The 24,636-nt window shown below is 35.4% G+C and overlaps 1 protein-coding gene across 28 annotated transcripts in view; it reads right to left on the bottom strand.

Annotated features, from left to right (window-relative positions):
• CARF (calcium responsive transcription factor) overlaps window positions 1–24,636 on the bottom strand; it is a 100,481-nt gene that overhangs the window by 58,742 nt on the left and 17,103 nt on the right. For 20 of the 28 annotated variants that reach the window (XR_011528536.1, XR_011528535.1, XR_011528549.1 and 17 more), the window contains 8 exons: window positions 19,152–19,263; window positions 18,425–18,652; window positions 14,296–14,416; window positions 13,114–13,243; window positions 11,871–11,955; window positions 9,446–9,635; window positions 4,257–4,377; window positions 1,901–2,044 (listed from right to left, as the gene is read on the bottom strand). Coding sequence is in view for 2 of the 28 variants with exons in the window: in XM_008517380.2 (XP_008515602.2) it covers window positions 1,901–2,044; window positions 4,257–4,377; window positions 9,446–9,635; window positions 11,871–11,955; window positions 13,114–13,243; window positions 14,296–14,416; window positions 18,425–18,652; window positions 19,152–19,220 (1,088 nt within the window). In the remaining 26 variants the exon portion in view is untranslated. Of the gene's footprint in view, window positions 1–1,900; window positions 2,045–4,256; window positions 4,395–9,445; window positions 9,636–11,870; window positions 11,956–13,113; window positions 13,244–14,047; window positions 14,116–14,295; window positions 14,417–18,424; window positions 18,653–19,151; window positions 19,264–24,636 lie in introns of those variants that run through there. The other 8 variants (XR_011528556.1, XR_011528553.1, XR_011528555.1 and 5 more) reach the window with 2 other exon arrangements.

Below are 24,636 nucleotides of genomic sequence, written 5' to 3'. Positions count from 1 at the left end.
AATTATATTACTAGACAAAGGCAAGAATCACAGTTAATTATGTTAATACCCATCAAGATAAGAAATAATCTTTTAAGAAAAAATTATATATGATTGCATCATATTAAATATAAATAAAATTTTGAAAATAATAAATTAAACATAAATAAAATAAATATAAATAAAATTTAAAATGTCCTTTGCTTAACTCTTCTAAGAGTGGCTTTATACTCAATTAAATAAAAATATTTATTAAACATTTACAGATTTTTCTTTGCCCTAAAGTTAGAGGGTGCAGGATTTAAGTACATATGAAAATGGTATTTTAAATTTCATATTAAGTAAATTTTGCCTCAAAGTAATGAGACTTCTTTTGTTTGTTTTTTTGCTGAGGAAGATTAGCCCTGAGCTAACATCTGTGCCAATCTCCCTCTATTTTATATGTGGGTCGCCACCTCAGCATGGCTGATAAGTGGTGTAGGTCTGCAGCCAGATCCAAACCCAGGAACCCAGGCTGCTGACGTGGAGCGTGCAAACTCAACCACTGCCACAGGCTGGCCCTGTAATGAGACTTTTGAAATCATTTTCTTTGAATTGTGCATTTTCCCATTCTTCTACCATTTTGTACCCAGATTACAACTTCTGTGTTGCACCTATAATTCTTTAACCAAAGACAGGATATAATTCAGAGCCAGTTAGGACTGAGTTATGTGGGAGGATCTTCTTCAACAGGAGCTCAACCTGTTGCCTCTTCTGCACTGCAGCTCCTGTTGCCCCAACAAGCAAGGGAACCAACTAAAAGGTGAACCCAGGTCTCTCGCATAGCAGTGCAGTACAAAAAACAGATGCTAGGAGAATGAACTGATCTGGGAGGAAACTGTTTTAATTGATATTTGTGTACAAAATGCTTGCAATGACTGGTATTGCATGACATGGAGCCTACTCAAAAATTATACACAATGTTCTCCAAACTGAAGGATCTAATTATTGACTCCATTCATTTTTCATATATCGGAAACATTTTTTCAAGATCACACAAAGACTATATTCCATAAACTTAACTCCATTATACAGCTGCAAATTCTTCACATGGACTCACACACAAAGGAAAGTAAGAAAGCTAATTTTTTTTAATTTAAAATCTGAAGCATAAAAGATATAAAATGGAATTTTATGTAGGGCTTAGAATTTATTTCTAGCTGCCATAAGTAATCAAAGATGGGTTTAAAACATATACAGGTGGGGCTAGCCCTGTGGCCGGGTGGTTAAGTTTGTGCGCTCCACTTTGGCAGCCCAGGGTCTTGCCACTTCAGATCCTGAGTGCAGACCAAGCACCACTCATCAAGCCATGCTGAGGCTGTGTCCACATAGCACAGCCAGAAGGACCTACAGCTAGAATATACAGCTATGTACTGGGGGGCTTTGGGGGGAGAGGAGGAGGAGGAGGAGAGGGAGGAGGGGGAGGGGGATGAGGAGGAGAAGAAGAAGAGAAGAAGAAGAAAACAGAAGATTGGCAACAGATATTACCTCAGGTGTCAATCTTTAAAAACATATATATATTCACATACATATACACACACAGAGGCAAGTTTGGCTTTTAATAAGTGTCTGAAACAAAGTACTAAACATATAATGAACTGTGTTGCTAAATATATATTTGTTGTTTTGGGAAAAAATTTCCATATGGTATAAAGAATTTTTGGGTCAAAATTATCCACAACATTTGGCTGATAAGCTCAATGGCTTATTCAGTGGCAAATCATGTTAATACTTAGGATACCACTAATGAGACATCTACCTTATAAAAACCATTTCTTAATGAAATAATTGGAAGATATAATTATAATTTCTCTTACAGGAAAAATTTTTGCAAATGGAGATAATTAACTTGTAAAATAAAAGAACTATATAAATGGCATACCTAAGAACACCACCAGCATCCACCAAATTCTTCTTTAGCATATTAAAGGCTTTTTCCTGCTCCATTCGGATTATTTTCTTATCAATTTTAGGGTCTGTAGGAACTTTATATTCAGGAAACTTCTGCACCTTTTTAATGTAAATCCTTTTTATAAGAAAAAGAAGAATTTGTTTCACTATATTATAATCTCAAGAAATCTAATTTATCAACCAGAAGTTTAAGCATTAAAGTTTAGAGAAAATTCAAATAATCTAGAAAGCATTCAGAGGATTATGTGAAAGATATGCCAAATTCTCAGTGCATAATTAGCAAATTAACAAAAATCATGAATTCAGTAAAAATACGTAAATATTTATGGATATTAACTTTTTTTCTGGATTTGCCTCTGCTCTATTCTCCTGGAAGCCATAAACCTCATGCCTGGATTACTTTAGTAGCCTCCTTCTGGGTCTCTGGGCCTCCACTCTTTCATTACTTAAATCCACTTGATACATCAATGCCACAATCTTTGTTCATATTTATAGTTCTTTGTTGAAGAATCTACCTGCTCTTTAATCAAGTATGAACTTCTTGGCAGCATTCAAAGCATTCCATATGATTCTAGCTTATTTACCTAATCTTACTTTCAATTACTGCAAGTATAAAATTGCTTTTCCTGTGAAGTTTATCATCTTAATATGTTCCTTCCTCCTCTGATACCAAATATACAATCTCACTATATCTTTATTTATATAGGTATCCTGGCCTCAATATGTGCCAATTGTCTACCTCTCCAAATTCAATCTAAATTTCATCATCCAGGCCAAGCTGGACTTTCTTTCCTGTTAATGAGTCTGCATGGATATATTCCTTTCTGAAGACAGTCAGCTGATCCACACATTTGACACTATACACTATACTCTTATGTGCTCTAATAGTTTTCTGTTTCTTGATCTACTCCAACAATATTTTAAGCTCCCTGTGATTAAGCAAAATCTTATACCTCTTTTAGTCTCCCTCCTTCCCATGGCACCCAGTGAAGCTGCTGGGCACAGAGCAGACACTCAAAAGTACTTGTAGAATGATAGAGAGAATGAAATCATTTCTTTGCATACAGAGATTTTTCTCTCAAGTTATACCTAAAGTTTTAGATTTATTATATTCCAAAAGCAATTGAAAGTTTTGTTTCATGGTCAGGTTCAAATATTGTTTAAAGTTAACATTATCAAATTGAACACGAAAAGCCTTCTGAACTGGCTTTAAAAACTTCTTAAGAATGCTGAGATTTATGAAATGAGATAGGATGCTAAAATAAAATGTTTCGAACATCAACTAAATCCAACCTTTACATGTTATCTTTTTAAATTTTGTTTTATCTGATAATTTAAAACACTCTGAATGTCTGAAAAAAGAATATTAGTTAAGGACATTATAAAAATCTTTTATTTGTTCACATTTTTCATTGTGATCCAGAGCACTGACTACTCTGTAGTCCTATTCTATCTAAAACTTACTATGTTGGTCTCATACATTGCTGGTATAAATATAATTGGCAAAATATCTCTAAAAATCAACTTTGCAATACCTGTCAACATTTAAAAAGAATATAACCTTTGCCCTAGCAATTTCATTGCAAGGAATAATCCTATTGATACACTAGCACAAGTGTACAAATAGGTACAATGTTATTAACTGCAGCTGTGTATATAATAATAAAGAATCCTTTTCAGAGCCTACATGTCCATCATTAGAGGACTAGTTAAGTAAATGATAATTCATCTATAAATGGAATATTATATGGCTATTAAAAACAAGGAACCATGAAACTAACATATGTCAATTATATATCAATTTTTAAAGTAAATAAATAAATAAAAACAAGGAACCAGTGCTTTTATGTACAGATATGGAGCCAGCTTTGAGAGATATTGGGAATGAAGAAAAAAGCAAAAGATAAAGTAGTATATGTCATTATATTCACACCAGTATGAAGCAGAATAGCTTGCAGTTAATAAGGACAAAAGGCATTCCAAGTGGAAATAAATCAATGTGAATTCATAGCAGGAAAGAAGGTAGACCACTACCTAACTTTAAGGAAAGTATTAGTAAGCTTTACTGAGATCTTCAACATTTATGAGGGTAAAGGAGGACATACATATGTATATATATATGCATGTACACAGAATATCTTTGGAAGGTTAGTCAAGAAACCCTAGTAAGACTTGCTGCCTTAGAGAGGGACATAGGGAGCAGGGATAAGAGAAAACTCAGATTTCACGTATACTTTTTGGTGCTGTTTAAACTTAATAAAAATGTGCATATTAGCTATTCAAAAATCAGTACTTAATAAAAAGAAATAAAAGAAAATAAAGCTTACCGGGCTGGACAAGTGGCTTTGTAGAGCTGACAAGACCTGCTTTCCTGCTCACTGATTTTTTTTAACTGGAAACCTTTTCTCCTTGGCCCATACTGACACTCCATTACCACGGCTCTACTCCCTGTGGGCCCAAACCAACTATTGATATTAATTCAAGTATCCACCTGTTCTGAATACTAGATTGAAAACAACTTGCTGGCGGAAATGTCAAAATCTATACTTCCAGTTACACAACTTTAAGGAAAGAAAACATCGGTAAGTCTTACTAAGATGTACAAACACATACATTTAAAGGTATATTGTAATATTTACCAAATGTACCACATTATGGTAAGGAAATTGGCAAATACCACATTTACTGAACATCAATTGATATTTATATACATATGATTTTAATGATAAAATTTACCACTTTATAAACAGAATTTAGCAAATCCTAAATTTGTTAATAAATATTAGAGTCATTTAAAATTTTATTATTATTCTTTCCTTTGAGGGAGATTGGCCCTGAGCCAACATCCGCTGCCAATCCTCTTCTTTTTGCTAAGGAAGATTGGTCCTGAGCTAACATCTCTCCCCATCTTCCTCTGTTTTATATGTGGGACACCTGCCACATCATGGCTTAGGTGCTAGGGCCACGCCCAGGATCTGAACCTGCAAACCCTGGGCCTCCAAAGCAGAGTGCACAAACTTAACTGCTGCACCACCAGGTCGGCCCCAAAATTTTATTTCTTTTTTTCCTTTTTTCCCTTTTTTTAATTTTCTATTTTTTTTAAGAATTGGCACCTGAGCTAACAACTGTTGCCAATCTTTTTTTTTTTTTTTTGCTTTTTTCTCCCCAAATCCCCCCCCAGTATTTAGCTGTACATTATTTTTAGTTGTGGTCCTTCTAGTTGTGGCACATGGGATGCCACCTCAACATGGCCTGATGAGTGTTGCCATGTCCGTGCCCAGGATCCGAACCCTGGGCCATCAAAGTGGAGCGCACAAACTTAACCACTCGGCCATGGGGCCAGCCCCTATTTCTTTTTATAGTTATTCATTTCCTTATTTCTATTTGGGCTGTTAGATAATGTGATAACCAGCTTCTAAGATGGCCCCCAATGATCCCTGCCTCCTAGTACTTATGTCCTTGTATAATTCCCTCCCCTTGAACATGGGCTGGACTCATTAACTTACTCCTAATGAATATGGCAGAGGTGACAGGATGCTATTTTTGATATTAGGTTATAAAAAGACTGTGACTTCTGTCTTGGGTACTCTCTTACTCTTGCCTGGACTGCTCTCTGGGTGAAATCAGCTGTCATGTGGTGAGGCAGCTCTGTGGAGAGGCCCACAGGACAGGAGTAAGGCCTGCCAGCAGCCCCGTGAGTGAGCTTGGGTACTCTCTTACTCTTGCCTGGACTGCTCTCTGGGTGAAATCAGCTGTCATGTGGTGAGGCAGCTCTGTGGAGAGGCCCACAGGACAGGAGTAAGGCCCGCCAGCAGCCCCGTGAGTGAGCTTGGGTACTCTCTTACTCTTGCCTGGACTGCTCTCTGGGTGAAATCAGCTGTCATGCGGTGAGGCAGCTCTGTGGAGAGGCCCACAGGACAGGAGTAAGGCCTGCCAGCAGCCCCGTGAGTGAGCTTGGGTACTCTCTTACTCTTGCCTGGACTGCTCTCTGGGTGAAATCAGCTGTCATGTGGTGAGGCAGCTCTGTGGAGAGGCCCACAGGACAGGAGTAAGGCCCGCCAGCAGCCCCGTGAGTGAGCTTGGGTACTCTCTTACTCTTGCCTGGACTGCTCTCTGGGTGAAATCAGCTGTCATGTGGTGAGGCAGCTCTGTGGAGAGGCCCACAGGACAGGAGTAAGGCCTGCCAGCAGCCCCGTGAGTGAGCTTGGCAGCAGATCCTCTCCCAGTCAAGCTGTGCGATGAGTGCAGTCCAGTCACCTTACTTGCAGTCTTGCGAGAGAACCTGAGGCAGAGCCACCTTGCTAAGCTGCTCTGGGATTCCTGACCCACAGAAACTGTGAGATAATAAAAGTCTGTTGTTTTCAGCCACCAAGGTTAGGGCAATTCGTTACATAGCAATGCATAATACAAGTAAGTAGATGTGAAAACTATGCAGTTTAAGATTTTAGTTGGATACCCTACTCTACGTAGGGTGTAGCAAACTTTTAAAATATGAAACCAAAAGCACTGTAATCACAAATAAAAATGTTAATAAAACTGGCATTAAAATTTAAAACTTCTACTTAAAAGACACTATGAAAAAAGGTAAAAGGTGGGGCCGGCCCAGCGGTGCAAGTTAAGTGCACACGTTCCGCCTTGGCGGCCCAGGGTTTGCCAGTTCGGATCCCAGGTGCGGACATGGCACCGCTTGGCACGCCAAGCTCTCGTAGGCGTCCCACATGTAAAGTAGAAGAAGATGGACATGGATGTTAGCTCAGGGCCAGCCTTCCTCAGCAAAAAGAGGAGGATTGGCAGCAGATGTTAGCTCAGGGCTAATCTCCCTCAAAAAAAAAAAAAAAGGAACAGGAAAATAACAGTTTGAGAAACAGTATTTTATAATACATATAACAAAGAACTAATACGCAGAATATAAAGAACCATAAATAATTTTTTAAATTTAAAATTAAAAAAACAAACAGAAAAATGGGAAAGGCTATGAAGAGACAATTCAGAAAGAAAAAAAGGATATTAAATGAACAAATAAAAAGATGTTCCACTTCACTAGTAAACAGGGAAATGCAAATTAAAACAATAGCAAAATACTATCTCACACTTTTCAGACTGGCAAAAACAAAAAAAATACAATACTCTAAAACCGAATCCACTGATTAATCTTAACACCACAAAAAGGTGTTAATGCACAGGTAGCAATAAGAAGGACACAGTGCACCTACGGAGTATTCTTGCAAAACACCTTAGTGAAGATTTAATCTTCATTTAATCAAGCCTCTAGATCTAAGAGTTTACAGGAAATACAGGAGATAAAAGGACATGGTAAACTACACCACAGAGAAGGAATCTGCAAAATCCAGGATCTGGCAAACTCTAGAGGACAAACTACCTGGGGAAAGAGGAGAGAAATTTCTAGATGAAATTTAAGAGAGATGTTAATCAAATGTAACCCGTGAACTTTGTTTCGATGTGAATTTGAACGGACCTGTGGAAAAAGAGTTAGAAGTGGAGAAATGTGAACACTGGACATTTTATGACATTAAGAAATTACTATTAATTCTTTTAAAGTGTGATAATGGGATTCTCATTCTTCATATGTATAAATGTATATAAAGAGTCCTTATCTTTTGGAGATATACTTTAGTATATACCGTATACTTAAGTAATTATAGATGAAATGATATGCTATGGGGAATTTGCTGTATAATCTTCTTGGGGTGGGGAGTGAGGTGGGGGCAAGGGTATAAATGAGACAAGACTGACCATATGCTGACAGGTGTTGAAGCTGGATAATCACATGGAGTCACGGAATTTCATATACTATTCCCTCTACTTTGATATACATATGAAAATTTCCCTGATACAAAGATTTTTAAAAGTCTGACAATGCTAACTCACAGAGTGAATGTGAGAAAGGTAAATTTTCATACGTTACTGAAAGGAGTAAAAGTTGGTATAAGTCATCAGTCTTTCACGTACGATTCTGAAATCTAAAGAGCTCAGAAAATAAAATTTTTTGGAACTTATTTGGATACAAAACCTGAGGCTATTTATAGTCCTTATTTATTTTATATATGAGGTTATTTATAGTCTTTATTTATTCCTCTTGGTGTGACTATCCATAAAGTATTGTGATATTGCCTATAGAATACTTGCTAGTAGTATTTTACAATATTACCATATTAGATTCCAAGAATTCAGAATTCTGAAAGACATCTGGCTAAAAAAATTTCAGAGAAGAGATTTTGGACACGTACAACTACTCTAGAGAGCAATTTAAAATAATCTTGTAAAGATGAAATGGGCATACCTCACAACTCAGCAATTCTACTTTAATGCATACACTCTAGAAAAACCAATTGTATCTTTTCAACAGAAAACGTATATTGTGGAGCTCTGACTATAGCATTCTTTGTAATATTGAAAAGTTGGAAACAACCTAAATGATTGTTAGTAGAAAAATAACTGCAGTTTGGTATATGCTGGACTGTTATACAATAGTTAAATTGAATTAACTAGGATCTATAAGTATCAATATGGACAGATCCCCAAAAATAAGGGTGAGTGAAAAATTTACATAACAATGTCTACAGTTTACTATTTATGTATATTTTAAAATATCTGAAACAATAAAATATATTTTTATAAATACAAATATGTATGTTAAAGTATAAAAATATAGACTGGAAAGATAGTGGCTGCATGTGGAGAGTTAAGAATGGGATTAGAACTAGGGTCGGGAAAAACACTGCATTTCTTTTATAGGATATTGATGAAACCTCGGCAGAGATGGCTATATTTATCTCATCTTCCTCTAAGTATTTCTCTTTACCCTCAGAGGCACAGGATGAGGCTGCAGCTCTTCCAGCTGAACCAGTACCCCACAGTCCTGAAATAAATCACTGATGTTTAGGTTCTTTGGGGTTGATTAGTTCTAGGGTGAATCTCTGGGAATAGTTTGAAACTCTACTGCTTTAGTAAATGCTAGCCCAGTGTTTGAGAATACTGTACGTAACACAGCTGATGCTTGAGAACCCTAATATTAGAATTCTATATAATAACTCCAAATCATATACAAATTCTACACAGCAACTCTAGAGTCATAAGCCATACAAAATGAACAAAAATTTTTCCCCCAAGATAAATCAAGAAACAAGGAGAGAATATCTGGATTAGATGAAAAAAAAAACCCAACAGATATACAATTTAAATTAATAAAATGGCTCTATTGTTTAATTTTTATTAAATAGGTCTACTTGGAATTTCAATATTATTTTCTATTTATTAGCATAATATCTAAAGAAAGCATTATTTATTTACACTAACATATTAAAATGCAATTTTATGAGATAAAATAATTGGTTATATTTACTATAAGTTTTCTTTTTAATTTGATATGTATTTTCACCAATTAACATTCAGTTGTCATCTACCAAAATGGAAATGTACCACCTTAGGAAACTATACTTTCACAATGGATCACAGCTGCTGCTGAATCTTTTAAAATAATTCTTTTAAAAAGTACCTGCATTGACAAACGGGATTCCATCATATGGGACATACTGAGATTTCCACATCAAGCGTGTAGCCGGCTTGGCTGGGCTCGGAGATTGGCGGGTCCCCCAAACACTCTGTGTTTGCTGCTTGTGAAATGTTAGGACACTTTCCAATTCAGTCTCACTTATACAGTAGCCACGATATGAATCTCCAATTTTCTGCATGTAGTAGAAATTAAATAACAAAATTATCAGCAAATATGTTTCATTGTACAAAAAATGTAATGCAGTGGTTGTCCAAGATGAAAGACTCATCAGCTTTCAAAACAGAATGTCATGTCTCCCTTCAGATCAATAGTGTATTACAATCAGTGAGTCTGATCTGAATTCAACCAGCATCACCAAAAAGGAATTGTCCAGGTATTTGTTAGAGAATACATAACACCAAAGTCACTGCCACACTATCTTTATCAAAACCTTCTTTGAGAGGAATAGTATTTAGGGAGGATAGCTTCAAGATCATATCATGTAACCATTCTTCCAGATATTTAAAATTCTACTCCTGGATCCAACCAGATCAGCATAAAACTAGGCACAAAGCACTGGTTCCCTGTGGGAGATCTTTTACGGAAATTGATTTTGATATGATGCCATAAGTCTATTTGAAAACCTATGAAAATTGTGATGATATCTCCTAGAAAAATGATGTCAAAGAATTTTACCATTTTATCAAGATTCTTTTTATGAGGATCCTTCTCTGAAATAAATTCCTGCCTGGCCCTAGTATAAAAAATAGTTAACAGTTTTCTTTTATCTTATAGAAATTAGCATAATTAATTTTATCTAATGGACACAGAATTTAGTAACTAACTAGGTTTCCCCTTCTGAGATGTAGATGCTTAGATTATGGACAAGACACACATTCACATCCATACAGTTCATTAAGATACACATCTCTTACTTCCCTTCTACGGTTCCATTCTTGTTTTTCTTTATTCTTTAGCTTCTCTTTTAATTTCCACCTTGCTAAGATATTTTATGTATTTTTGTAAGCTGTCTTAAATTCCTTTTGAAACAAGGCAAGGTATAAATAAATCATGTAAGTAAATTGATATTATCTACCCACAACTATGTGAGTATCCCTTAACTAGAGGAGAAGCTTTTTCTACACCAACAGAGATAATCTGTTAACTGTGATCCCTTACGGTGCAAGGCATACAGACCTAGAACTGACTCCATGCACTGTAGGTAAAAATTAAAATAATCATTAGATATTTACAGAAAAGATATATAGGACTTACAATGGAATTTGAAGACTAGTTAGAAAGGTAAGTAGAAGAAAAAATAATATATTAGGAAATGGAGATAAAAAAGAGCGAAAGCAGAGATAAGGGAAGATTCTGAAGTATTTGTAGGAAGTAAGAAGACTAGGCTAACAGAAATGAAAGTCCAGTTGCAGAAAAGTAGGGATAGGTAGGACAAGATTCAGTGACACCAGGTCCTGGAAGACCTTGAACGCTAGCTACAATGACTAAGTGATGTGGAAACAACACTGAACCTAGAGGGCAGTGAGAAAAGACAACGAAAGCAATGTTTAAAGACAAGCAGTTTTAGAAAACTAAACGGTAAGGAGCCAAAGAGATTAGAAGGAAGGGTGTTACTATAATCAAGTTCAAGATAACAAAAGGTCTGTGGAAGAGGAGCCCCTGCCCCTGAAAAAGAGAGACCTTAAAGGAAAAACTGAAATAATCAGGTGACTCCCTGAATATGGGAAAGGAAGAAATTAGTCTAAAATGTTGTGCCCGGGTGTCTAAGAAAATGCTATTTGTCATTACACGGACAAGGAATTTAGGAAGCAGAGCCAGTTGTGTTCAGGATACATTCTGTGTAGGATATGGTGAATAAGAGGTGAAACCAAGTAAAGCTTCAAGTACTCTAAGTAGCTGGAGATCTGGGACAAGAGCAAGGGCACAATTACAGAACTGGTGATCTAGATTTGGGAATCGTTTTTATAAAAGCAATAGTTGAAATTAAATAAAGTTGATGAGCTCTCCAAGGGACAAAACGTAGAGAAATAAAATCAGGTCAAACTGTGAACCTTGAAGAATTTCCACGGAGAATATGAAAAGAAATAAGTGCAAGCAGAGAAAGAGAAGGAATGGTCAAAAGATAAAAAGTAGAGAAACACGGTAGTGAAGTTTCATGAAGACAAGGGAAAAGAGTTTCTAAGAGCAGAGATGACAGTGAAGTGTGAAGGGATTCATATGATCTCTGCTTTAACATAGTTCACAATCTCTAACAAACAAAAGAATCGATGAGATCAGATTTAGCATAAACATGAACAAAATATTACAGATACAGCTTCTATTAGTGGTACTCAAAAGTGGACGTTGCGGGATGAATTGTAGTTATAACCGATTAAGTGCACCTAGGTAAGGACTATTTTTCACTCACCTCGCAGCTCCTAAGACGGCAGGCCCACATGGGTGTGTTAGAAGAAAGTGTCTGGAGAGGGCCCAGAAAGGGCTCTTCAAACATTCTGGAACAGGAAAGGAATATAGACAAATATACACCACGAGTTACACACACCTCACTCAACTGCTTTCTCCTGCCAGCCAATGCTAAAGACAATATATTGAGGTCATCAATAGGAAACTGTAATATTAACGACAGATTGATCTGATGGGTATATTAATTATAATTTTCTTTAATCATTACTATTTGAGTAACTGCTAAAGCAAAGGCCTCAGTTTGTTCTTCTAAGTACCTGTAGTCCCAACAAATTTAAGTATTTTATATCTCTCTCTAAAAGCTTATTTTGTATTCTTTCATTATATAATTATTTTTCACTTATCAAAAAATGAGCTAATAAAACATCTCAGGTGACTTGTTAGGAATAAAATGATATTATGTCAAGTTCTAACACTAAATGTCATAAATATGGTGTTCATTTAAAAATATTTTCATAGAACAATTAAAAGAATATAAATAATACAAAAACTATGTCTATATTTTCCTATATTATTATAGGTAGCATTATTTTAAGGCAAAAATAAAAGCTGAAATAGATGTCAACAAAAAACATTTTAGGGGCTAGCCCCGTGACCGAGTGGTTAAGTCTGTGCGCTCCGCTGCAGGCGGCCCAGTGTTTCGTTGGTTCGAATCCTGGGCACGGACATGGCACTGCTCATCGAGCCACGCTGAGGCAGCATCCCACATGCTACGACTAGAAGGACCCACAACGAAGAATATACAACTATGTACTGGGGGGCTTTGGGGAGAAAAAGGAAAAAATAAAATCTTAAAACAAAAAAAAAAAACCCAACATTTTAAACACTTCACCACAGAGGAATTAAAGGCATAATAATGTGATGAAACCACTAGAAATTTAGGAACTAGAATGGATATTTCTTGATTCTAAACACTCTGTTAGTGTCAGACAGGTTTTCAGACGGCTTCAGAAGCTCACAGGCAGGTGTCCCGGAGGAAAAGCAGCACTGGGGCATTTAGAGCCTCTAGAGCAGCCTCCTTGTTGCCAAGATGCCATTAAAATAATTGAAGAGACATCTGACGACAGCTTATTCTACTTGCTGAATTTATGATCTTTTCTATAGTCAGGCAGCTTTACATGTAAGAATTTTTTAAAAAATTTCCATGGTGATACCAAAAGATGAGCTGCTGTTTCCCACGCACTCACCTGGTCACTGTCTTTTTGGACAATGTGAGGGATGCTTGGGGATGAAGAATGTAACTGCTGCTGTTGTCTGCTAGAGCATCCACTCTTACAACAGGTAATTTTCTGTCACTGGGCTTCTCCTCAGAGACATCTTAACAATAACAACAAGAACAAAGCAACATCAATATCTTGAATAAGACCACGAGACTGCAACTAACTAGAACTCATATATTTGAAACAGGAAAGAGAAGTGATACTCTGAAGCTAAAGATGACAACACTTATCATGCTTTATAGAGAATTTCTCTGATAAACTTGTTAACTTTCAAATTATAATACTGACTATTGCAATTTTGTAAGTAAGTTTTAGAAACTTAGATTGAACAGCTAGGATGTAAAAGTGGTAGGAGTAATTGTCATATTAAGAGTTTCACAATATAATAGGAAAATGTAAAACTGACTCTTTTGTTTCTATACCATCTTTACAATGTTTTCTGCAAACTATGGTTTTTTTTCTTAAGTTTTAACGACTTTAACAAAAACAAAGAATCATAACACTCAGGCAAAATTATCTACGTTAAACCATTAGCTCTGAAGGAGCAACAAACAGTGTTGCTATCATGTTAGAAAAGAGATTCAAATAGATAGAAAAGGAAGCGAAGCAGAAGGAAGAGAACTAATATGGATATTATCAAACAGGTAAAGAAAGAACAAAATACAAAGAAATGGGGAGCATGATTCTCCTTTCTGAACCTGAATGAAAAAAGGAAAGAAGAAAAGAGCACACGGGATGAAAAGAATCATTAAAAAAAAGTAACGAATCACACGGCTAACAACAATATTGATAAAAATACAAATGTAAAAACTTCTCCAGTAGCTGTTAGCACTATATTCTTGTTATTGTTGCTGTTATTATTACTGTTATTATAATTAAGAAAAATTTATTTTATGCTCACTGGTAATTTGGGAGGAAGCAAGAGTCAACCAGCTTCATAGAATTCCAAAATGAAATAGACAGCTAACCTAGACAGGAGTTGAAAAATGAACTTGAAATTTATTTGGGCTAAGAAACTTTTTCTAAGTATTCAGTTCACAATCTCACCCAAACATCAATTTTAGCACTGATTTTCATGAGGTGATTTTCTGAAATACACACTTGTTCTTTAAAACATTCTCCATTCCCCTACACCCCCTTACTACTCACCCTGAGGACTAGTCACATCCACAAGCTGCCCCTGAGGTATAACCACTGGGGCCATTCCTGTCTGCGTGGATGGAATTACACGAAGCACCTGTCCATCTTCTGACGGGCTGGCAACAATCATCTGGGAAGCATTAACAAAGAAATCAAATGCATAAGCCTACAATGATTTAACAAAATTAGCACTTAAGTAAATTACTAAAGATATGTCTACCACTACAGTGGACACTATCATTTCCCTCATTTTATAGATGAAAACACTGAGGTACATAAAAAAATTTGTTCAAAGTCTCACAACTGATAAGTGGTAAAGCTAGGATTCAAACAGGCACGTTGACGCTATGTCCTATGATCTTAACCACCATGGTCTTAATCACTACACATCATGAGGTCTAATTACTTAGTAATCTGAAAAGGCTCTGACTGGAATTAATATATTTACTTTTTTCTATTTATTGTATCATCCATATGTGTTTGATCTATTTGTGTGGTAATCATGTGTCCCACACTCTAAGTCATTTTCATTAGTTTAAAAACAGTAACTTGGGGCCAGCCTGGTAGTGGAGAGGTTAAGTTCGTGCTCCACCTCAGTGGCCCAAGGTTCACTGGTGCATATCCCAGGCGCACCGCTCCTCAAGCCATGCTGTGGCAGCATCATCCCACATAAAATAGAGGAGGATTGGCACAGATGTTAGTTCAGCGACAATCTTCCTCAAGCAAAAAGAGGAGGACTGGCAACAGATGTTAGCTCAGGGCCAATCTTCCTCACCAAAAATAAATACATAAATAAAAATAGTAACTTGTTAAATGTCTAGCTAAGCAGGATTTATTTTTATATCTCTGCATTTACACATATCCTGTTTTGGTCCATAAGGAATACCACAGAGTACCCCCAAAGTCTGCAAACATAGGAAGAATCATATATTTATTATACTTTTTTTCTCAGTTTAACAACTGAACCCATTGCCTCAAATTTAGAGGAATGTCAACTAGAAAAGGCACCTAAAGTTGAAGAAAGGCATTTTGAAGCTATCATTTGAAAATTTAACTAATACACCATTTGAAAATGTTTACCCTATATTTCCAGACTTTGTGGACACCCTATAAACTTTATTACCTGACATACGACTCTTCTACTGACACACTTTTACTGTTTTACTCCAAGTCCACTGTTCTCAGTTCCCCTGATCACAAGTAACTCCTGTTAATCATTCACGATCCACTTTCCCAGACTTCCCTTTTGCTATGTAAGACATGAAAACACTGCTGATGCCTGATAGAGACTGACTGCATTCTTACTTTTAAAAGGGTCATTTGAAAAAACTTAAATTTGAAAAAAAATTAAATTAAATAAAACAACTCAACAAAGTAGAATGCTTTAAACATAATCATTAACATTTCCCAGAAATTAAGAGTAGGAATTGCTTCCCTCCCCTAGTGTTTATCAAGTTTCTTAAGATAAAAATATCTCGCCGTACCTCCTATCACTTGAGCATGAAAGAGTAACTGTCAACTCTGATGATGAGAATTTCTTTACAATTATTGAGTGCATACGGAGCAGCAGGACTTTACATGTATCACCTTATTTAACCCTCATCACATTTATACCAAGTATATACACTTTACATACAAGGAAATTGTCACAGAGGTTATAAAACTCACGCAAGGTAACACAGTGCTAAGAGTGAGGTAACAGGTACAAGTGTTACAGTGTAACAAGCTAACACAGAGCTGAGATTCAAACCCAAGCAGTCTGACTCCCCTTAATCACTCCTCTATACTGCCTCCCAATATCTGATGATGTTATTTAAACCTAAAAAAGACAAAAGCAAAATAATACAAAAAAAAACCCTGCTGAACTTTAAAAGGCAATGGTAATAATATTGTTTTAAATTCCGTATTCCTTATAATGAGATTAAATATCTGTCAAAACTATTTCATTCATTCTTAGAAAATGAGAATGCTGTGGTTATTTTTAAATCTGAACAAAACACATATATTTATAATTTACTCATTCACATGAAAATTTCTTATAAGACTGATGTGTGGAATATCCTCTTGATTTTGAAACTGTTTCCCAAGCACAGTGGACAAGAGTCTCCTTCATTTTCTCTCTCCTTAGCTTGTTCCACCTGGTACCTAAAAAACTATTTTTAATTCACATAATTTCATAATGGTGATGATAATATGACTTTTCCTATTTAAAAAAGCTAATTATCTTTCATCTTTGCTATGAAACCTAACAGAGCTTTGAAGTCATCTGCTGCAATACATCCTATGGCGGCAGACTCTAAATGAGTAGTCTCATATTTGTTGGGCTCTTTGTGTACAATATATCTAATGAATCCAAAATACCATCTCTGCCTCACTCCAGAACTTCCTCATTCTTTGCAGTTTCACCCACTACAGAATCTCCAGGAGTTCCTTGATAGCTTCTACACAAAAAATCATATTGCAACAAAAAGAACAAGAAAAGTCATTTGTTTCAAAAAGCTCCACTTGGGAGGAGATGTTGATAATGGAGAACACTATGCATGTGCGGGGGCAGGGGATATACGGGAAATCTCTGTATCTGCCACTCAATTTTGCTGTGAAACTAAAATGACTCTAAAAAATAAAGTCTGCTAAAACAAATAAAAAAACCAAAAAGCTCCACTAAGTTTCTCAGAATATCATCACTTTCTGATCTTTGGTTCTTTGAAGAAAATACTTTCTTATACTCTATGTTTCTTACACTTATTTCCATGCTTCATGCCACATGTTTCTTATTTCATAGCTTTAAATAACCCTTTGTATCCTCTCCTATCCCAAAATATGTAAAATCACCATTATAATCACTTCGTATAGAAAGTTTAATACAATTACAAACAGAAGGGGAACTCTAACCTCTTTTTAGAGTCAAACAAACAACTTTGACATGCTTTTTAGGAAAGGTACCATGTATAAAATGATAACCCTTCACACATTTAGACTCTTGATCCTTCTGTTAGAACATACAGTCTTTCTAAATATTCTGAAAGAAACTGGAACAAATGCCAAATAACAAAAGAAATTACAGTGTTTCATTCTGGACACGAAATATTAAAATGCAGTTGGCTCACATCTAGGTTATCTGCTGCACGTGAACCTCTGCTGGTGATGAAGTATGTAACAGAAGCTCACCCTCACTTTGTATGTCAGTCCTGCAGGAGGCCCAGAAATATGCTGAGCCTGAACACACACAAAAAGGACTTGTCTACACTTAGCCCCCTCTCAACCCCGGAATTTAGCTGGATTATAAAGGGAAAAAAAGGACATATTAACTCAAGAATGCTCTAGACTAGAAACAGAAACAAGGATTAATTTTAGGTAAAATGGTTGCCTACTGTGGTACAATTTATAATTGAAGTACTGATTTTAAAAATAATTTTATTATGAAACTAATAAATATTCATTGTAGAAAATTTGGAAGATACACTTAAACAAGAGATACATTATTCTTCATATTATTACTAATGTAAGTATATTCTTATTAATCAGCAACTTAGAAGTTTTTCTCAGTAATTTTCTTTATTTCAAACAAAACCATCTTTCCTCTCTTCTACTCTAACTACAAACTTGGTCATAAATACTTTTAGTTAACAGTTTAAAGTAGCACTTTCATCTTTATGCATTGTTATTCACATGACACATACATATCTACCTACCAAGATCAGCAAGGGTATGGCTAATTGCCAGTACAACATGGTACTTCCATGGCTTTCTTTTTCTTCAAGAAAGCACACCAGCACGCAGCATGCCAGTCGGTGACTGAGATGTTGATAAAGCAATGACTTTGAGTTCAGTGAAATGCATATATAAAAAATAAGTGTAAGTTATATGTAAACTCAGGCACGTCAGCACTAGTTACAGATTATGCTACATTTCCAACTGATCTCAAAGCACCAGTGTGCCTAGACGTGGTGGCTGGGAAGCACTGCTTTGAACTACTACTTGTAGTCCTGAAAGGAAACCTTTTAAAGTCCTTACATAACTTAAAAATGAATGTCATGGAAATAGTATTTTCAAAGCAATAGTGTCAAGAAATTAAGGTCATCTAGTAAGACTATTTTGCTAAATAGCATAAAACTGGTTATTCATCACATAGACTCACCATTTGTGCGTTAGAATCCCCCAAGGACTGAAGCTCATATTGAACAGGTTGCCCATTTTGGTCCACTAGATGGAACTGCTCTGCAGAAAGAGTCTGAGTCTGAGTCAGGGGCCCTGGCACATTCTGTGATGTGAGGGAATCATCTGCTTCACGAGTAGTAATGGGTAAGACTCTAGGAGAACCATTTTGTCCAAAGGAAGGGTCCCTGGAGTCCATACACGTTAGAAGCTTTTGCAGAGAAAAAAAAATCACTTAGATGTTTGTAAAATATAATGTCACAATTTTTTTTAAAAAACAGAATGTTTATAATAAAAAGGTAAAGAATTCATTTTTCAGTTAACTATTCACTTTACTTTTTGCAGGAGCTGTCAATTTACAAAGACTGATATAGACACAAAGCAGTTCTTAAGTGAAATTGTTGACTTTTGTTATATTTTATTTCAATTTTATTTGAAATAAAATTGTCCATGGGAATGCAACCTGAAATGATGAAATATAATTCAACATACATATTTTTCTTTATATATAAATTTTTATGAATACATTATGTTAAGTAAAGCTCTATATTATGAAATTAAATATATGTGGAATTGTGGGTAATTAAGTGTCAAGATTCTTGAATACATCAAATATGACACTGTTCCTGAAGTATAAAATGAAGTTACATGGCATGCTGTTTTCCCTTAGAGTGGGAGGAAGTTCCCAGTTGAACCCCTCCTTCACATACCTGAGAATCTGTCTGTGACTCTTGGGAATCATTATGGTTGACTCCTAAGGAATCACTGGACTGCTCCATGCTGATATCATATTCGATTCCATTTTCTTCAATTATTCAATAGCTGCAAGAGTTCAAATCTCTGATCAACTAAAGCACTTAACATTTTTATGGAAAGTTTGTTTAAAACAGACCTCTCACCTGCCCTACAGCATCACCCTATACAATTTAGCTTAAATCATATCCCTTCTACAAATAAGAAGATAAACATTTCTGTTAAATGACTTGCCAAAGCACCAGAATACATTCAAGGCAGAGCAAAGATTAGTGTTATTTAGTTTCCTCATCCTATCCTTAATTCCACTCATGTACTGGCTTATTAAGGTTGCTATTAGGTGACAGGTATTGTTGTAGCCCTTCAAAAACTTCTAAAATTCTTGGGGCTGGCCCTGTGGCCGAGAGGTTAAATTCACGCACTCTGGTTTAGCAGCCAGGGGTTTCGCTGGTTCGGATCCTGGGTGCAGACATGGCACCGCTCTTCAGGCCGTGCTGAGGCAGCGTCCCACATAGCACAACCAGAAGGACCCACAACTAGAATATATAACTATGTACTGGGGGGCTTTGAGGAGAAGAAGAAAAAAAAAAAAAAAGACTGGCAACAGATGTTAGCTTAGGTGCCAATCTTTAAAAAAAAATTACAACAAACTTCTGAAATTCTCAGTTTACAAAGATTTAATGCAAATAAAAGTTTTTAACTTCATGAGTTGAATGCGCCCTATTGTAGCATTAGATAATCTTAGAAAAGATCTCTTGGTATAGATGGAGACTGGGTATACATAACTCTTAACATAATATACAATCATACCCCTTAATATTGGCTTGACAAGCTTTGACAATGAAGAAATGTGTATTCCAAACAGTCTGAGACACTTAGGCCTAGAACAGTGGTGTTCTAGTGGAGGCGACTTTGTCTCCTCACACAGTTCTCTGCCCTTGGGGATATGTGGCGATGTCAAGAAACATTTTTGAGACACTTAGGCCTAGAACAGTGGTGTTCTAGTGGAGGCGACTTGTCTCCTCACACAGTTCTCTGCCATTGGGGATATGTGGCGATGTCAAGAAACATTTTTGAGACACTTAGGCCTAGAACAGTGGCGTTCTGGTGGAGGCGACTTTGTCTCCTCACACAGTTCTCTGCCCTTGGGGATATGTGGCGATGTCAAGAAACATTCTTGGTTGTCACACCTGGTGGGGAGTGATACTGGAATCTAACGGCGAGAAGCTAGGAGCACTGCTAACCATCTTGCAATGCACAGGACAGCCCCACAACAAGATGTCGATGGTGCTGAGGTTCACAAACCCTGGCCTAGTATATTACAGTGACTACAGGATTCCGTAATATCTAAAAAGAATGACATTTTATGTCTCAAAATTGGAGTGCAGTCAAATGAAACTGGACGAATACCATTGAAACATTTATAATATAAAATAAGCTTCTGGAGTCTTTTTAAGAACCTACCCATTTAATTTTACTTTTCATAAGACAAAATAAGTTCTTTTTTAAAAATCTTTAAAATTTTATTTTTTAAATTAACGCACATTAAATTGAACTCTTTTTTTGGCATATAGTTCTATGGATTTTAACATATGTAACCACAAACACAATGAGGATACACATAATTCCATCACTCTAAACCCTAATTTAAATTTATACCTTGTACTTAAGATTTATTCAGTATACATATTTGAATATATTGAAAATTTATTTTTCTGTGATAGCATCTAAACATACATTTGTAAAATTAACCATTTCATAAAATCTACAAGGTTTGCCATTTCATTTTTCCAAAACATAGTAAATACTTCTACTCAAATATAAGTTGTAATAGGCTATAAAATCAGTCTTATTTTAATATATGACTATAAAATATCTTAAAACTGCTTCTTCTTTAAGATTTTAAATTATCACTTGTATTCTAATCTAATTTATTATAAAAATTCCAAAAACCTACAGTTACCTCATAGGCTATTAAAGTAAGAAAAAATTTTTTATAACTTTCTTTTCTGTTCTGAATTTTTACACTATAAATACATTAGTCAAGAATAATATTTTTTAGAAGGGGTTTAAAAAATAATAAGAAAGTTCCATTAAGAACAATACAGCAGGTTAGATACTGTAGAAGGCTCTCTTGTTAGATAACAAAAAACAGAGTTGATCTAAAACAAAATCTTTATTTTGTGGCTGGGCTCTGCTACAGAAAGTAACAAAAACCAGAGGCCACTCCAGTCCTCCAGCCTCTCCCCCCAGAAAAAAGAGAAAAGAAAAAGCTGTGAGCTAAAACTTGAGTGATGAGCACAAGCAGAGGAAATTTCCAAGGGCCATGATAACACACCGGTTTTGTGGCTGGGACACTGAAGCTTGGACAAGCAGCTGATAGGGGAGGAGAACTTAAAAATCCCAAGGGGAGACTAGGAACATGAAAGGTCCTGCTTCTGGTAAGAACAAACGCAGCTATTATTTGAAGGCACATAAACCCAATTAAGGCTCAGTTTCCCTTCACATTAAGATCAATCAAATATAAGTTTACAGTCAAAGAGTGTCAAAAATACAAGGAAATAAACCACTGCAAGAGAGGGTGAGTGGACTTGGACACCCCCAAAGACTTCAAATGTTGGAACCATCTAATAATGAACATAAAATAATTATTTAATATTTAAAGAAATAAAAGAATGAATCACAGGAATAAGCAAGCAAGAAGAGACTACAAAAAGCTTAATTTGAAAAAGAACCAAATAGAAGTTTCAGAAACGAAAAATATCAATTAGATGCAGAAGAATTACTAAATTGGAAGACAGATTCTAAAAATTGCCCAGAATGCTTCATAGGAAAAACAGAAGATGAAAAATACGAAGAGACTTAAAACTAGGCAAAATAGAATGAGAAATTATAGCACATCTATCACTGGAGTCTCAAAAGGATAGAAAAGAGAAAATGGACAAGAGACAATATTTGAAGAGATAATGACTGACAATTTTTCAAAACTGAAGACATGAATTCCCAGATAAAGTAAGTACAAAATGTACCAAGATATATCAAAAGAAATCCATACCAAATGTAGTGAAATTGCAAAATTCTAAAAAGAAACAGCAAAATCTAAAATGCAGTCAGAGAAATAAGAAGATCGCCTGCAGAGTACTGACATTAGATATACAGCAGACCACCCAATAGCAGCAATGGCAGTAATGTCACAGGAACAATAAAAAAGAAAATAACTAGCAATGTACAAATGTATATGCTCAAAACAACTTTTTTGCAAAAGAGGATGAGAGAAAGACATTTTAAGATTAAAAAACCCTGAGTTTACAATGAACAGATCTTACACGAAAGAAACTTCTAAAGAATATAGAAAACAAAAATGATTTGAGATGCTAGAAAAATGGTAGCCAAAAAAAAGTAATAACTCTATGAAAATTCTAAATAAACACTGCACAAATAATAAGATTATAATTTTGTGTACGTGTGTTTTAAGGATAGAAATAAAATACTGGAGAGCTAAATAAAATACACATAACTCAGGAGGGGCGGATGATGGATAAACACAATATATCAAAACTTACGGGATCCAGGGAAAGCAGTGCACAGAGGGATATTTAGAGCAATAATGCCTATATGAAAAAAAGATAAAATCTCAAAACAATAACCTGACTTTATACCTTAAGGAAAAGAAAAAGGAGAGCAAACTAAACTGAAATCTAGCAGAAGGAAGGAAATAATAAAGATAGAGGGGAGATACGCAAAATCAGGAATAGAAAAACAACAGAACTATCAATGAGTCTAAAAGTTGGTTCTTAGACAAGATTGACAAAATTGACAAACTTTTAGCTCGACTGACAATAAAGAAAGAGGGAAGGCACAAATAACTAAAATCAGAAATGAAAGTGGGGACATAACTACCAATCTTACAGAAATTAAAAAGATAACGAGAGAATACTAAGAACAATTGTACAACTATCTCTATTCAGATGACATGGTCTTATATATACAAATCCTGAAGAATACACAAAAAACTATTAGAGTTAAACAAATTAAACAAAGTTGCAGGATACAAGATAAACACACAAAAATCAGTTGTATTTCTATATACTAGAAATGAACAACCCAAAAATGAAATCAAGAAAATAATCCATTTATAATAGCAAGAACAAGAACAAAATACTTACAAATAAATTTAACCAAGGAGGTACAAGACTTGTATGCTGAAATGATAAAATACTGCTTAAAAAAAATTAAAGAAGACCTAAATAAACATATAGACATACTGTGCTCACAGAACTGGAAGATGTGAATACTGTTAAAACGGCACTACTACCCAAAGCAATCTACAGATCCAATGCAATCTCTATCAAAATCCCAAAGACCTTTTTCTCAGTCATAGAAAAGCCAACCCTAAAATTCATATGGAATGCCAAAGAACCTGAATAGTCAAAACAATCTTGAAAAAGAAGCACAAAGTTGGTGGACTTGTTCTTCTCAATTTCAAAACTTACTTCAAAAAAATGCCCTAGAGTACTCGAAAGAATGTGGTACTGAACTAAGGATAGATATGTAGATCAATGGAATAGAATTGAGAGTCCAGAAATAAACTCATATATCTATGGTCAAATAATTTTCAACAAGGGTACCAAAAGCATTCAATGGGGAAGGAATAGTCTCTTCAACAAATGGTTCTGAAAGAACTGAATACACACATACAAAAGAATGAAGATGTACCCCTACCTTACACTATATTAAAAAAAAAAAACAAAAATGGATCAAATAACTAAATGTAAGAGCTAAAGTGATAAAATTCTCAAAAGAAAACATAAGGGTAATTCTTCATAACCTTGAATTTGGCAATGTGTCTTTAGATATGACAACAAAGGATGAGAACTAAAAAAAAATAAATTGGATATTATCAAAATAAAAACTTCTGTGCAAAGGACACCATGACAAGAGTGAAAAGACAATCTAGGGAGAAGATATTTAGACATCAAATATCTGACAAGGGTCTATAATATATAAAGAACTCCGACAACTCAATAACAAAAAGACAACCAAAACAACCTATTCAAAAAATGGGCAAAAGAGTTGAATAGACATTTCTCCAAAGAAGACATACAAAGGGCCAACAAGCACATAAAGATGCTCAAGTTGATTAATCATTATGAAAATGCAAATCAAAACAATAATGAGATATCAGTTCAAACCTGCTGGGATGTCTATATTTTAGAAAAAGAAAATAACAATGGTTGGCAAGGATGTGGAGAAATTGGAATCTTCATGCATTGCCAATAGGCAGGTAAAATGGTGCAGATGCTGTGAAAAACTGGCAGTTTCTTAAGAAGTTAAACATAGAATTACCATATGACAGCAATTCCACTCTAGGTATATACCCAAAAGAATTGAAAACAGGTGTTCAAACGTAAACCTGTACACAAATGTTCATAGTAGCCCTAT

Source organism: Equus przewalskii, chromosome 17, assembly GCF_037783145.1.
Source record: "Equus przewalskii isolate Varuska chromosome 17, EquPr2, whole genome shotgun sequence".
NCBI classification, from domain to species: domain Eukaryota; kingdom Metazoa; phylum Chordata; class Mammalia; order Perissodactyla; family Equidae; genus Equus; species Equus przewalskii.
Note: the sequence above shows the minus strand (reverse complement) of the source record. Positions and strands in the feature narration are given on the sequence as shown.